Below are 15,592 nucleotides of genomic sequence, written 5' to 3'. Positions count from 1 at the left end.
GTGCTGCTCAGTAATGCCCCTTGACTGGGACTGCTGACGATTTTTTCCTTCCCCTCTCTGATTCCATTCCCATTGTTTTGTACAGACTCCTTGGGGTCAGATTTTGCACTGTACAGTTTAAGAAGTTAGTGCAGATGTGTGTTTGCAGGCATGTTCTTCTTCTGTATTCCCTGATCAAATCCAGTAAACTGATACCTGGCTTTAGCCTTTTTTTCTCCATAATACTATTTTTATTTATTTCTCCAGAACAGCTTGAGAAAATGAAGGTACACTTAGCCCCAGTTTCCTTGCTGCTCTAATCTCTTCACCTTTTTTTCTTTTCCCTTCCCCCAAACTGATGGGTAACTGTGAAACCCAAGTTCAGGAATGTGGTTGGAATTCCAGACCCCTGTCTGGGAGAGGTGACACTTTCAGTCCCCAGGGGAAAAAGCCACTGCTTTGTTTGTCAACAGGCAAAGGACAGTCCGGGATTTCTGGTTCTCCAAGCAGCAGCACTGGCAGGGAAGAGAGCTGCTGGCTTGCATGGAAGATGGTTGAGAGAAACGTAGTGATGGTTCACAGGGGGAGAGGAAAAATATGTTATTTGGGGCTATAGAGGGGAGGGGATGACAAACTAACAAGGTAGTGGAAGGCACGTGAACAGGAAAAGGAGGGCTTAGAGGAAACAGATCAGGACAGAAGGAGAGACCCTCATGTTTCAGCCCCTGAATATCAAATCTTAGGAGATCATGAAGGAAAGTAGAAACGAAGTTCACATGTCCTTTGGTGAGTTTCCAGATAGATCAGCTGTCGTATTTTAAGGAGGGTGTATTCTGGGGAACTTGATACAGAAAAGTGACCCTATCAAATGACACATGTATAGGGATTCCTTATGGGTGATTTTTATATCAGAGAACACATACACATGCCAAGATTTGAAAGCATTTTGGAATGAAAACTATTGAAAAAGAGTCATTTTGGGTATAAATCTATAAAGAGACACCTGGAGAGATACTCAGTACAAACAATATATTGGAACCAGCCCTTAGCAACAGACCCCAACGATGGAGAAAATTATGCTACATTGGCCCCAAAACCCCAAAGCCCACACATCTTTATTAGTAGACACACGCTTCCAAAAAAATAAAGCAGTGTTGGAGACACAACATTGGGTGTGAGTGATGTTTTTTGTAAAAGAGCAAAAGACTAGGCCCTCCCCAGGAAAAAAGCTGTCAGCAAAAACTGTGCAATGCAGCACTGGATTGCATCTGTCGACCAAAAATACTGTAGTCTTTTACCCAACAACAAGTGCCAAACAACACACACTAATGGAGGTGGTAAGTCTCCCTGAAGGGGAGCTGTTCTTCTTTCTTTCCTAACTCTGCAACTTTCTAGGTTGTCTTGGCTCAGTGCAGCCTCCCAGGATGATTGGATCATTTTGGATGGAGAGGTCATCTAGTCCAACTGCCTCAGCAAATGCAAGGCAACGGTAGGAAGGCAGAACTGTCAAACTTGGGAAGAGTCCACAAAGACCCTGGAGATGTGGCATGAGTTGGAGAAGTTTGTCTCTCTGTGATTCCACAGTGTCTTTGGCTGCAGCAGCAGGTTGTCCCTGTGACCCTGTGGATAACGGGGCAGACCTGGACTCTGGTCTGTCTTGCTGTGAAATCATTCCAAAGGGGAAGAGGTGTTTGCAAAACAGTTCAGTTCTGTGATATTAAATCCATTCCCTTAGTTTGACTGAAGGCAAAAAGAAACAGAGAGTACTTCTAATTTTTAGGATTTCCAGTTAGTTTCCTGAGATCTATTTTCAGGAGGTTTCCCAGTGTTAAACTTCCCCCAGCTCTAAGGAGTCACACAGGGAATGCAACTTCTAAAAGGTCAGCAGATCAGGGGGAAGTGTATGATACCCACTCTTGGTAGGTGGGAGCAGAAAGGAAGCCAGAATGTGACAGTCACCTTTTCTCCAGGTGAAACCCCTGCAGATTCCTCGATGTGAGGAGGATGTGATGTCATACGAGACCTGCGATGTCACAGAGGAGGATGTGATGTCACAGGAGACATGCAATGTAACAGACGAGGATGTGATGCCACAGAGGACAATGTAATGTCACAGGAGATCTGTTATGTCACAGAGGAGGATGTGATGTCATAGGAGACATGGGATGTAACAGAGAAGGATGTGATGTCACAGAGGAGGATGTGATGTCATAGGAGACATGAAATGTCACAGAGGAGGATGTGATGTCACAGGGAACTGTGATGTCACAGATGAGAATGTGATGTCATAGGAGACATGCGATGTAACAGAGGAGGATGTAATGTCACAGGAGAGCTGTGATTTCATAGGGGAGCTATGATGTCACAGACAAGGATGTGATGCCACAGGAGACCTGTGATGTCACAGGAGAGAATGTGACATAATAGGAGACATGCGATGTCACAGAGGAGGATGTGATGTCACAGTAGAGGATGTGATGTCACAGAGAACGATGTGATGTCATAGGAGAGGTATGATGCCATAGGAGAGCTGTGATGTCACAGAGGAGGATGTGGTGTCATAGGACAGATGTGATGTCACAGAGGAGGATGTGATGCCACAGGGAACTGTGATGTCACAGAGGGGGGTTGTGATGTCATAGGAGACATGCGATGTCACAGAGGAGGATGTGATGTCACAGGAGAGGATGTGATGTCACAGAGAACGATGTGATGTCACAGAGGACGATGTGATGTCATAGGAGAGCTGTGATGTCACAGGGGTGGATGTGATGTCACAGGGGAGATGTAATGTCACAGAGGAGGATGTGATGTCACAGGGTAGCTGTGATGTCACAGAAGAGGATGTGATGTCATCGGAGACATGCAATGTCACAGAGGTGGATGTGATGTCACAGAGGACGATGTGATATCACAGGAGAGCTGTGATATCACAAAAAAAGATGTGATGTGACAGAGGAGGATGTGATGTCACAGGAGACCTGCGATGTCACAGAGGACGATGTGATGTCACAGGGGGGTTTTAATGTCACAGACTAGGATGTGATGTCATAGGAGACATGCGATGTCACAGAGGAGGATGTGATGTCACAGGGGAGGATGAGATGCCATAGGAGACATGCGATATCACAGAAAAAAACTTGATGTCAGAGAGGAGGATGTTATGTCACATAGGCAGATGTGATGTCACAGAGGAGGATGCGATGTCACAGGGGAGGATGAGATGTCATAGGAGACACGCATTGTCACATAGGAGGATGTGATGTCACAGAGAACAATGTGATGTCATAGGACAGCTGTGATGTCACAGAGGATGCGGTGTTGTCATAGGAGACATGCAATGTCACAGAGGGGAATGTGATGTCATACGAGACATGCAATGTCACAGAGGAGGATGTGATGTCCCATAGGACCTATGATGTCACAGGAGAGGATGTGATGTCATGGGAGACATGTGATGTCTCAGAGAAGGATGTGATGTCACAGAGGACGATGTGATATCACAGGAGAGTTACTATGTCACAGAGGAGGATGTGATGTCACAGGGGAGTTGTAATGTCACAGACGAGGATGTGATGTCATAGGAGACCTGTGATGTCACAGAGAAGGATGTGATGTCACAGAGGAGTTGTAATGTCACAGAGGAGGATGTGATGTCACAGGGAGCTGTGATGTCACAGGGGGGATGTGATGTCATAGGAGACATGCAGTGTCACATAGGAGGATGTGATGTCACAGGAGAGCTGTGATTTCATAGGAGTGTTGTGATGTGACAGAGGAGGATGTGATGACATAGGAGATCTGAGATGTCAAAGAGGAGGATATGATGTCACAGGGGGGCTGTAATTACACAAAGGAGGATGTGATGTCATAGGAGACATGCGATGTCACAGAGGAGGATGTGATGTCACAGAGGAGGATGTGATTTCACAGGAGAACTGTAATGACTCTTAGGAAAATTTGATGTCACAGAAGAGGATGTGATTTCACCAGAGAACTGTGATGTCACAGCGGAGGATGTGATGTCACAGAGGAGGATGTGATGTCACAGAGGAGAATGTGATTTCACAGGAGAACTGTGATGTCACAGGGGAGGATGTGATTTCATAGGAGACATGCGATATCACAGAGGAGGATGTGATATCACAGAGAACGATGTCATGTCACACAAGAGCTGTGATGTCACAGAGGAGGATGTGATGTCATAGGAGAGGTATGACGTCATAGGAGAGCTGTGATGTCACAGAGGAGGATGTGGTGTCATAGGAGACATGCAATGTCACAGAGGACGATGTGATGTCATAGGAGAGCTATGATGTCATAGGAGAGTTGTGATGTCACAGAGGAGGATGTGATGTCGCAGGGGTCCTCTGATGTAACAGAGGGGGGTGTGATGTCATAGGAGACATGCGATGTCACAGAGGAGGATGTGATGTGACAGGAAGGATGTTATGTCACAGAGGAAGATGTGACATCACACTGGAGGACGTGATGGCACAGGAAGTATGTGATGTCACAGGAAGGATGTGATGTCACATGCAAGCTGCGATGTCACAGAGAAGGATGTGATGTCATGAGGAGGATGTGACATCACAGAGGAGGATGTGATGTCACAGGGAGAATGTGATGTCACAGGGGAACTGTCATGTCACAGGAGAGGTGTGATACCACGTTATAAATGAGATGTGATGTCACAGAGGAGGATGTGATGTCATATGATAGATGTGACTCAGGGAGGAGCTGAGGTTGGGGAGGGCAAAACTTGCCCCTGAATGGATCGGGAATGGGGACCCCCCTGCGTTCCCCTGTGTCAACCTGCTCGGGTGGGGGTTTGGGACGGCACCTCCCCTTCAATTTGCATCCAGCTCACTCGAAAAGGTGTCAGGACCACCCCACAGACCCCCAAGGACCCTCTAAATCCATCCAGAGCCCACCCAGGACCCCCTCAATCCCCTTTTTGGGAGGACTTTTAGGAGCACTGGTGGCTGAGCTGGGCAGCAAAGTTCATACCTGTCTACAACCTGAGTCACTGAAATGCTGATTTTTAAGCACAGAAAGGAGAAGTTTGAGGCAGTTTGCTGAAGGCAGAAGGACTGATTTCTCATGTATTGTAATTACTTCTGAAATGCTTCAAAGTCTGGTTTTCAGGGGTTTATTTAATTTGGCAAGTTCTTGGGGTTTTCTTGGGCTGTTCTTTGTGTGGGGGGTGGGTGGGTTGGTTGTTTTTACAGTTACTTGTCTCATATACTTGGTGCTTTTCCCAGGAGAACATTGATTTGTGTAGAGACAAAATCCCTGGAGAATATCTTAATCTGGGGATAAAAATACTCCCCTGGGAAGGATGCAGGATGAGTCTGTATTATTTATTTAAGAGTTTCAGGCTTACAACGAGCAGTTTCAGCCAAATTTTCTAAGTGACTAAGGAACCCTTTTCTCCAAATGTCCTCCCTGAGGCAGTTGCAAATCCCCAGTTTTTATTCAGTTTTCTGGAATGATTCTAAAGGAATTAAATGCTTTGTTTGGCCATCATCTAGGCAACTGCTGCCACGGATAACATCGATTGTAAGAAGGTAGAAGAGAAGGACATGAAAGGGCCACCTATGAGCAAAAAGTAGTTTTCATTTTCAGTAGTCTCTGAATTTTTGTTACTAGTTTTCTGTTTCTGTGGAAGAGTTCAGTGTCCTCCCTCCTGGGAGGGATGGGAACAAATGATTAAACGTGGAAAATGTTCCATTCCAACACTGCAAACTGTAATTTGTCCAGATGGTCTAAAGATGTCCAGATTATCGAAAACCTTCCATATTTTTGTTTTCAGGGAGAGAAAAATATTTGATGAAGAAATCCAGCAAAGGTAAAAGTGCAAGGCCAAGCCTCAGCCTGTGGAAAGCTGAGGGATGGCACCGGCAGCCCCAGAATTACATAGGGAAAATAAGAAACACAGGAATTGTGGGGTGGGATTGAGCCATTTTCAGTGGGATTGATCCACTTTGAGGTGACAGGTTGAACCCTCTTGACTTTTGGGATGCAGAGCTGGGAGAGACTGGAATGTTAATGGTCCATGGCTCCAACACTCTCCAGTTGCAGAAGCAGTGGGGGCTTTGCTGCCCAAGGGCAATGGAACTGCCTGGGGCAGAGGGGGGAACACCCACCCCTGGAGGAGACAGGCTGGGCTTGGAGCCAGAGAGAAGAAGTGCTATTTTTGTGGTTTTATATCACTATAGACAGGAGCCAAAACTGCCCCAAACCTGCTTTACATGGAGACAAAATTGTTCTAAACTAAGCCCTACATCTATAGATAGATATAAATGTAGACATAGATATAGATAAACTAACTCTAATCTGCCCCAAGGGATCAGTTAAGAAGACCCTGAGCTACCCTCACTGTCAGGGGGATCGGGACAAGGGCTGGACATAGGGGAAGTTTCTGGCAGCTGTTCACAGAACCCACCCCTGGAGCCCCCCAGGAACCAAAACATGGCCATCTAAAACCCGATAAACTTCCCAGCATGGACCACCTGGACCGTGGGTCACCAGGTCTGTGCCCAACATGGGTCCCTGTGGATCATCCAATGGGGGTCCTCTGATGGCTGATGGAGTTGGAGCAGCAGCCAAAGCTCTTCCCGCAGTCGGGGAACTCGAAGGGTTTCTCTTGCTGTGGGTCCCTTGGTGTGAGGTTGTGGTGGTTTGAAACTCCCAAAATCTAATTTTTAAGTTCAAGCCCCCCTCCCATAGTTTGCCTCTGTGAGAGGGTTTAGTGATGGTATGGACTTGATGTCTTTTTCACCCCATGTGGAGAGTTTTCAGACAAAACACAACCATTCGTTATTGGGGGAAGGGGAAAATATTTACAAAGGTTTATTTACACCCACATATTTACACCCATACATTAAATTAAATTTCTCCTCTTCTTCAATAAAAGTCCAAGAAGAAAAGAGTCTTTTTATCACTTCTCAGGCCACACTTCCTTCATTTCAGTTTTTTGTGGCACTGGTTAGTGTCCTCCATTTTTCCCAAGGGCAGCAGATTTAAATATAGCAGTTAGGATTTTTGTTCTTACTTTGTGGAAATTTCAACCCTGAGCCCGAGCCTTCGGGGAATTTCCTTGTTGATCTTCACTCCTCTTGAGTTAGAACATTGAAGGCAGCTTTCAGTTCAGTCTTACCAAAGCTCTCCTGCTCTGTCTCAGCTTAGTAGCATAATAGAAGCAGCAACAGCAGCAGCAGAGGGCACGGCCACCTCCTCCGCATTCCGTCCTGGTTCAGCTCTCAGAACAACTCCGGGTTTTCAGCTCCTTTCTCCCTCTCTCTAGCTGCTGCTGCATTTCAGGACTCCCTAAGGGTTTGGAAGTCCACCCCTCCTCTTCAAGGAGTCTCTGGGGTTTGGGAAAGTAATACAGTCTTACCCCAAAACAGCTCTGTTGAGTTTTCCTCTGTTTTGTTGCCAGCTCTCCCTCCTGCAGGAACATCTCTGCGTCTCTCAGCTGGCTTCACGTTATCTTGTTGCTACTGGCTACCTTTTGGCTTTCAGCCACTGTTGTCTCTGTTCAGGACTGCTCCGCTGCCACTTTCAGTGTCTTCTGCTGCTGCTGACAGTAAGGAAACTTTTCCAGCTCTTGATTACAGGACCCGGTCCAGCACTGACACTATACCGGGTCTCCCGTGACCTCGGCTGGGGGCTGGGGGCCCTTGGCCCACAGAGGGGCTCACTGGCCCCCTGCTTCCTCGTGGCTCAGATCATGGCTACCCTCCTTCTACACTCCCTTCACTACCTTCTCTTCCGTTTCTGTGGGTATGTAATTTCCGTAGGGCACACATGGACTATTGATTGGTCCAGTATTATCAGTGGGGCAAACCATTACTACCTCAGAGAAAAGGTTTTTCAAACCACCACAATATGGAAGGGATACATTTTGTAAAGTATCTGGACTTTTAGAAAGCTTTTTTTTTTTTGCAGATACAGGTAGACTGTCTTCAAATAATGTCATGTTTATGTGCTACTTCTGTATAAATTTGAGTTTACCCAGGTTATTTGTGAAGTGGCTTGTTATTTTTATAATCTGTGTATATAGATACATGTGCCTTTTATTTGTGGAAAAGGGCAGTATTTTCATATAAATCCATTTCATTAAATGTCCCATTTCACCAGGGAGAACCTGCGCTAAACTTTGATTGTATTTTGTACTTACTGAGTTTGTAGCATTAATGGTTGGGGATGTTGTAGAACTCACATTTGACAACAGTAACAGCAGTAACAGGAGACTTCAGGTATTTGTAGAGGAGATTTTTGGGGCCTGTTTCTTGGTTTTGGGAACACAAAGGCTGATGCTTGGCAGGGATAGAATATTGTTATTGTAGTGTAGGTCACATTTTTATGAACTGATGGATGTCCTGCAGCAAACAGGGCTGATGTGCAAATGTGTGTGTCAGTGTGTTCTGGAACTTGGTTGTGTAACTGTCTGATGGGATCTGTGAGAACTAAGAGTTGGTGTTTAGAAATGATCTCATACCTGAAGAACAACAGAGCATATCTGAAATCCCATGGGAATTTTCAGTGTAGAGGGTCAAAACCACAGATATTGCACAGTCTGTTCCAATGAAGGCAAGACCAGTCTGATGATGATGAGGGGACTGAGCCTGTGAGACCCAAGACTTGTGTTCCTAATGTTAAATCCTGAAATGTCTAAAGCTGCAACTTTTAACTGACCTGCTCTTCAAAAAACAGCAAAATTAAAGATTAAAATTAAACCCCACAGTGTCAGGAGCAGATCTTGGCTGACCTGTATGTTCCATGCTTAATACAAAATTGAGCACTTCAGTCATAATAGTCTGCACCTTTCCTGGATTGCCCTGATGCTGTTTGTGCTGAACAGGTATTACAATAAAGGCAGTTTTGCCTGTCCCTTGTTTACTTTTCTGAGCTCTTTGGAGCTGTCTTTTCTTGTAAGAGCAATATATGGTTATCTATGTTTTTCTGGTGGTAATTTCTCAAGGGATTTGTGTACAGGATGGGGCCTGAATTTCTTGGGTGGTTTGCACAGGTTCTTTGATAACACATTCCCTGGTGATACTTGAAAGTTTTTTATAAAATGTCTTTTGGAGCATATGCTGTCATCTGTAATGTTTGTTTGTTTTTTTTCATTCAGGGATGGGATACTCACAGTCTAATGCTTGGTCCTTAGGATTTCTTTATTATTTTTAATTTTAATTTTTTTAAGATTTCTTTATTCTTTTTGATTTTAAATTATTAGGATTTCTTTATTATTTTTAATTTTAATTTATTAGGATTTCTTTATTATTTTTAATTTTAATTCAAGTGTTTTAATATCCCATTTTCCCTACAGATGTGTGGAGGAATTGATTTGCTCACTGTAAGCAAAATAGCTGCTCTTGGTCAAAGGACTGGTAAGTTGTTCTTCCTTAATAACATTTACTTTTTAGCTTTTTAAAAAAAGACCTTTACAAAGGTCTGGTTTTGCACAAAATGATCTGTAAAGCCAGGATGGTTTTCTGCTTGTTTGGTTTTATTTCTTTTTAAATTAAACTGCGAGCTGATAGACTTCAGATCATTCCTCATATAGTCAAAAAAACCCACAAAATTGGCAGGCTTGAGTAGAATAATTAAAATTAATAAAAAAAAATTCATCTCTACTGGATGAATATGGGAACAGAATCTTTTCCAGTTTTCTTTAACTAAAAGGATTTTGGTCTTGACCTTTTGTTGTCCCTGCCACATTTTGTGACTTTGGACCAGTTTTATCACCGAGTTCAGTCCCGAAGCAAAAGAGTGGAATTCATGAATTGGAGGAATTCAGTTTTTAATGCGTGTCCATGAACTTAGTTTTGATGCTTTTTGGCAAGTATTTAATCTCTTCTGCTCCTGGGCTCTGTGAGTTTTATTACTTTGTTCCTTCAGAAGTCTTAAACTGTTTTTCCCACTGCAGGTCTGTGTAGAACAGCAGATTTCTTGCCATGTTTCTCCTTCCAGCTCTTCCTCAAAACTCTTCCTGTGCTATCCACTGACACCTTTTTAGCCCCCAATCATCTGCTCGAATCTCTAAAACATGTGACTCATGTTCCATTTTTATATGCATCTTCATACGACTCCCAAATCTTTCTGTGTGCATTTTTGTTTGTTTTCTCACTGGGTTGTAAATTAGCTGTTGTCACACCTGGTTTCTTGTGCAGGACTTTGGCCTTTCAGTTACACACTGAGTAATTCTTCCCTCCTTTTCTGGTTTATAATCCTTACCTAAAGGAAGGGGCTGAATGTGAAAGCTTAATTTATTTAATGCAACAATTGTCTAAAAAAGAAGTTGCTTCAAAAAGCAATTGCAAAAGCATCCAAATGTGTGGATCTTGAAAGATCTAGTATTGCCCTCTCTGGTTAGGGTAGATAATGTTTAGTTGGAGCACTGATGTTTATTTTTAATTTGTTTAAGAGAAGAGGGAAAATATTTGAAAACACCAGGAGCTTTATTGAAGTTGACATACTTTGCTTAATGCAATAAAGTTGATTATTTCAAAATAACACCCAAAAAAGAGTGCATCTGTGAATAAAGTCACATCTTACCGGGAATTCCTCTCTAAATGTGAGAAACCTGGCAAACAGCCTTAGCTAAAAATACCCAAACCTACGTGAGTTGTGCTTTGACTGCTGTGCTTACAGAACATCTGATGGTGGTAAAAGCAGATTTAGGGCTGTCCAGGGCACTCATGTTCTGTGCAGTCTCTGACAGGAACTCATGATGGACTTTGCTGGCCAGAAAGGACACGTCTGCTCTTTCCTGCAGTGTCAAAGTTACCAGGGATGTGTCTTTGAGACTAAAACCTTGCTTTAATGAACTTTGAGATGTAGACCTTGAGGTTTGGTTTGTTCACAGCCTCCTTCTGTCCATTCAGCTCCCTCTGTTGGAGGCAATTCCGTTTCCAGGGGAGGTCACCTCAGTTTTTAAGTTGAAGTCTCAGATTTCACTCTGGAAAACTTGGTCAATGTGTTGGTGTCTCATGCGTGGGTGTTGTACGTGTTGGATTTCAGTCTCCCACTTGAGGAACAGAAGGTTTCAATAGACCTCAACTGGCTGAAGCCCTGGGTTTGGCCATCAGGCCTTGTCTTTCACTGCTGTGGTCTTTTAATAGAGCAACAGAGAATTGCAGCAAAAAAACTGAAGAGAAAAACTTTGTAAATTTTGTTTCAAAATTGTTACCTTGACCCTTTGGTCAAGGTCGGGAATGGTTTGTCTCCCTTGGCAGGGAGTGTCAGTACTCTGTCATTCTGACATGACTGCCCAGGTCCCTGATTTTATCATGACCAAAATACTGGGCTTGGAAACCAAAGCAGGAGCTGGTAGATAACAGCAGCTTGAAAAATGGGCTGATGCCTAGTTGATGTGACAGAAGGAATGAAAGACTCGTGACAGCTAAGAAAAAAATTGGGCTTTTCAGTGCCTACCTCAGGTTAGGATGACTGCATGTGTCTTAGTGGAGGAAGATGTTTTTGTAACTTTATTGAAACTTGTTAGTAAAATGTGCCTTAATTCCTAAGGAAACAACCACTGTGAAATCTGTAAAAACCAAATGTAGATTTCCAAAGTGTAGAGGTTGCTATTAATATTTTGGCCATTCCTGTGGCATCTTTTTGGTGTGTGAATGACTTTGAGAACAAGAACGTGTTCTTAATTATAACACATTACCTGGTCTGTTTACTGCTAATTATTTTACAAGGTTGAGAAAAGAGTTTAAGATGAAAGATGTGGGGTTACTTGCAAAGTTTTTGGTACAACCAATGCAGTTGAACCTGGTAGGGAAATCTGCCCTTAAGTTGGTTTTGGCAGATCTCATGAGTGTCTAAGGCAGAGGCCAACCCAACTGGAAAGAGCCTTTCAAGGGTGACTAAGATGTAACTAAATTACCTTTTTGAGAGGTGGGGAAAGCTGATGTCAGGAATTAAATTTCCTTACGTTAAACTTATTAAAAATATATTAATATGCAAATATTAAAATTATTTTAATGATCTTCTTTATGGGGGTTTCACTGTGCTTATGTTAGTACTTCTGAGTGTTTGATTGTGACAAAAATGGACAGCTTTGTGGTGTGGGGTTTTTTTGTATTTTTCATGTTTTGATACTTTGGTCAAGGCATTAACATTAAAAATCATTCAAAATTTTAATTCATCTTCAAACATCGAAATAGATTTGAAATTAGGTTAATGAGAACAGTGTGGAGGGGAAACAACAAGCCTAAAACCAAAACAACCCCAAAAACTGTTCATTTTTTCATTGTATTTTAAACAAGGAAGTCTGTAGAGCAGCAGAAAACAGGACACGTGGGCAGGTGTGAAAGTCAGACTGGGGCTTGTTGCACTGGTTCCAGTGCTCTTTGCTTCAGTGTAACTGGTCATTTTGAGATGAGACTGGGGAAACTTGGCTGCCAGGGCAGGGACCACAGGCTGGCCCCACTGGTTTTTGCTGGGCAGTGGGTAATTTCTGCCTCACTTGTCAGAATCAGCCCATGGTTATCAGGGAACGGGATAGTGGTGAATTTGGCTTTCAGACTAAAATGAGGTTAAACTTACACATATTCAAAAGAATAAATTGATGTTGGAGTGCAGATACTCAAAATCCTGAAGACCTTTTGAAACCTTTTTTGCATATCAGTCCTACAGCCAATGCTCTTCCCGCAGTCGGGGCACTCACAGGGGTTCCCTTACCGGTGGGTCCGTTGGTGTTTGGTCAAGGTAGAGCTGTGGGTGAAGCTCTTCCCACACTCCCCACACTTGTAGGGTCTTTCCCCGGTGTGGATGCGCCGATGCCTGATGAGGGTGGAGTTCTGGTTGAAGCCCTTCCCGCAGTCGGTGCAGCGGAAGGGTCTCTCATCCGTGTGCGTCCGCTCATGCCTGAGGAGATCTGAGCTGGTCTGAAACCTCTTCCCACATTTCCCACACGTGAAGGGCTGTTCCCCCGTGTGAATGCGATGGTGGGCGTGAAGATTGGAGCTGTCATTGAAGCTCTTCCCACATTCCCCACACGTGTAGGGCCGCTCCCCAGTGTGGATGTGCTGGTGGATACGGAGATTGGAGCTGTCACTGAAGCTCTTCCCACATTCCCCACACGTGTAGGGTCGCTCCCCAGTGTGGATGTGCTGGTGGATACGGAGGTGTGAGCTGTTCCTGAAGCTCTTCCCACATTCCCCACACGTGTAGGGCAGTTCCCCAGTGTGGATGTGCTGGTGGGAGTGGAGGGTGGAGCTGTGCCTGAAACTCTTCCCACATTCCCCACACGTGTAGGGACGTTCTCCAGTGTGGATGCGCTGGTGGGTGACGAGGTGGGAGCTGCGGTTGAAGCTCTTCCCACATTCCCCACACGTGTAGGGACGTTCCCCAGTGTGGATGCGCTGGTGGGTGCGTTGAGTGGACCTGTCACTAAAGCCCTTCCCACATTCCCTACATGTGTAGGGCCATTCCCCACTGTGGATGCGCTGGTGTTGGATAAGGTTGGAGCTTTGCCTGAAGCTCTTCCCACATTCCCCACACGGGTAGGGCCGTTCCCCAGTGTGGATGTGCTGGTGAGTGAGGAGGGTGGTGCTCCTGCTGAAGTTCTTCCCACATTCCAAGCACCTGAAGGGTTTCCCCCTGCTGGGAGGCTGCTCAGGGACCACCAGCTCAGAGCTCTGGCTCAAGCTCCAGCCGCCTTCCTGGCACAGGCTGGGTCTTTCCTCCTCAGAGCACCCTGGGATGGCTTTGGAGCCCCTCCTGTGGGGGGATCTCTGGGCCTTTTCCTCCCCGCTGCCTTCCTGCGCCGGGGAGCCCTTCAAAATGGCCTCTCCCACCAGGGTCTCACGGGGGGATTTGTCCTCTGGGCTCTCCGCCATCAGCTCGGGGCCTGGGGCAGGAAGCAAGAAGGACAGGGAGGGGATTTGCCTCCGGCTCACAGGGAAGGACAAGGACATCCCCCCAACTCCAGCCCCGGCAGGACGACGGTGGCAGCGGGGTTGTCCTGCAGCCGGGGCCATGCTCGGCTGACAGAGCCAGCACAACACCCGCCCAAAGGGCCACTGACTTCCTCCTCACCTGCCTGGGGGGCCCAAGGCATCTTCCTCTTCCTCGCAGCCTCCTCCTCCATCTGCCCAAGCTTTGGGAAGGACAAATCCTGATGGGGGGGAAAACAAGGGCTGAGTGCGTTGGCTTGGGGGTTCCTCCTGTCCAAGTCCATCTCTAGAACTCACTGGGTATCCTGTGTCCATAAAAACCTCCAAAACACCACGATTCAGCCCAGAAATCCCAAACCAACACGATTCAGGTAAAAAACCTCTTAGAAACAGCGAGATGAACCTCCTCACAAACTACAAAAAGTTAAATTTAAGCGAAAAAATACACAAAATATGAAGAGTCAACCCCAAAAAAAGTGTCTAATTGGGAGGATGAGGAGAGTGACGTCACTTCATGAGCACTTGATTGAGTTGCAATATATTAATCAAAAGCTGTATTAATGTAGTATCACTTAAAACTCTCCAGGGCTGTTCCTTGACGTTCTCTGGCCCTCTGCCAGTCCGGGGCTGTTTCTCCAAACCACCAAACCAAGTGTGCCAAATGCCCTGGTTGGTCAGTGCCAGCTGGGGGAGCGGGAACTCAGTGAGGGGATGAGAAAACTGCACCCGGGGCTGGGCTGAAAGAGGCTTCAGCACCACTTCTGATGGCCCGGGGGCAGCATCTGGCTTCTCCCAAACAGAGAGATGGCACTTGTTCTTCTGCAGGGAGTCAAAGGCAGCAGGGTGACTCCTGCTGCATGGATGGAATGGCAGAGGATCCCTTGGGTCCCCCGGTTGGATCAGCACTCGGGGATACAAACTGCCCTTAGGCTCAGGATGCAGCTGCCAGCACAGATTTCCCTGCAAAGTCTGCAGTGAGTCAAGGTCTGGAGAGCAGGTATGCAGGGACCTAAGGGGATTATGAACAGGGGCCCAGCAGGGACAGCCAGGGCCTGCAGGGGAAGGCACAGGGACAACCTGGCCCCCCACACAGCCACTGCTGTCTCTGCTCCTCCTTGCAGGCTCCGTGGCCAGGCACAGTTTGTGTTCCTGGGTGCCACCATCTCAGCACTTGCAGCCACTCAAATCAGCGCCCGCAGCTCTGCAGCAAAGCCCCAGCTCACCTGGCACACAGGGGATGGACACAGCACCTGCTCGGGGATGGGCATGCACAGCTTCGTCCTCTTCCCCACCACGGGGCTCTCCTTCCTCAGCAGCACCTCTGCCTTGCACTTATTCTCAGCCTCACCTCAGGGACAGCTCTGGCCTCACCTCCGCGCCACTTCTCAGCCTCACCTCAGGGCCTGGGCTCAAGGACAGGAACCTGCAGGGAGGGGACATCATGTGCAAGCTCAGGGCTGCCTGCTTGCACTGGCCTCTGGGCTTCTTTCTCCTTCTACAACCAGCCCAGAACTTAGCCTGCTTTGCTAACATCACACATTTACAGACTAACCTTGGAGACAGATATGGACAGACATCTCTATCACCCTGGGGATAGAGCCTCAAGCATGTGCTCCCATAGGAATGGCAATCAGAGAATCACAAAATCAACCACGCTGGAAAAGACCTCCAAGATCATAAAGTCCAACCCT

At 46.0% G+C, this 15,592-nt stretch overlaps 1 protein-coding gene and 1 long non-coding RNA gene across 2 annotated transcripts; one reads left to right on the top strand and one right to left on the bottom strand.

Annotated features, from left to right (window-relative positions):
• The first annotated feature begins 7,346 nt into the window (after nucleotides 1-7,346).
• Nucleotides 7,347-10,056, top strand: LOC113940362. Its single transcript, XR_003525433.1, has 3 exons — nucleotides 7,347-7,570; nucleotides 9,320-9,380; nucleotides 9,920-10,056. It is a non-coding gene; the product is annotated as an uncharacterized LOC113940362 (long non-coding RNA).
• Nucleotides 10,057-12,251: 2,195 nt separating this feature from the next.
• LOC113940363 (zinc finger protein 239-like) lies at nucleotides 12,252-13,844 on the bottom strand. Its single transcript, XM_027631496.1, has one exon. It carries the CDS (start codon nucleotides 13,842-13,844, stop codon nucleotides 12,681-12,683), a length of 1,164 nt encoding a protein of 387 aa, XP_027487297.1. The 3' UTR covers nucleotides 12,252-12,680.
• Nucleotides 13,845-15,592: the final 1,748 nt, after the last annotated feature.

Source organism: Corapipo altera, unplaced genomic scaffold (assembly GCF_003945725.1).
Source record: "Corapipo altera isolate COAL_440 unplaced genomic scaffold, ASM394572v1 261, whole genome shotgun sequence".
NCBI classification, from domain to species: Eukaryota; Metazoa; Chordata; class Aves; order Passeriformes; family Pipridae; genus Corapipo; species Corapipo altera.
This window is presented reverse-complemented; position numbering and strand designations above follow the sequence as displayed.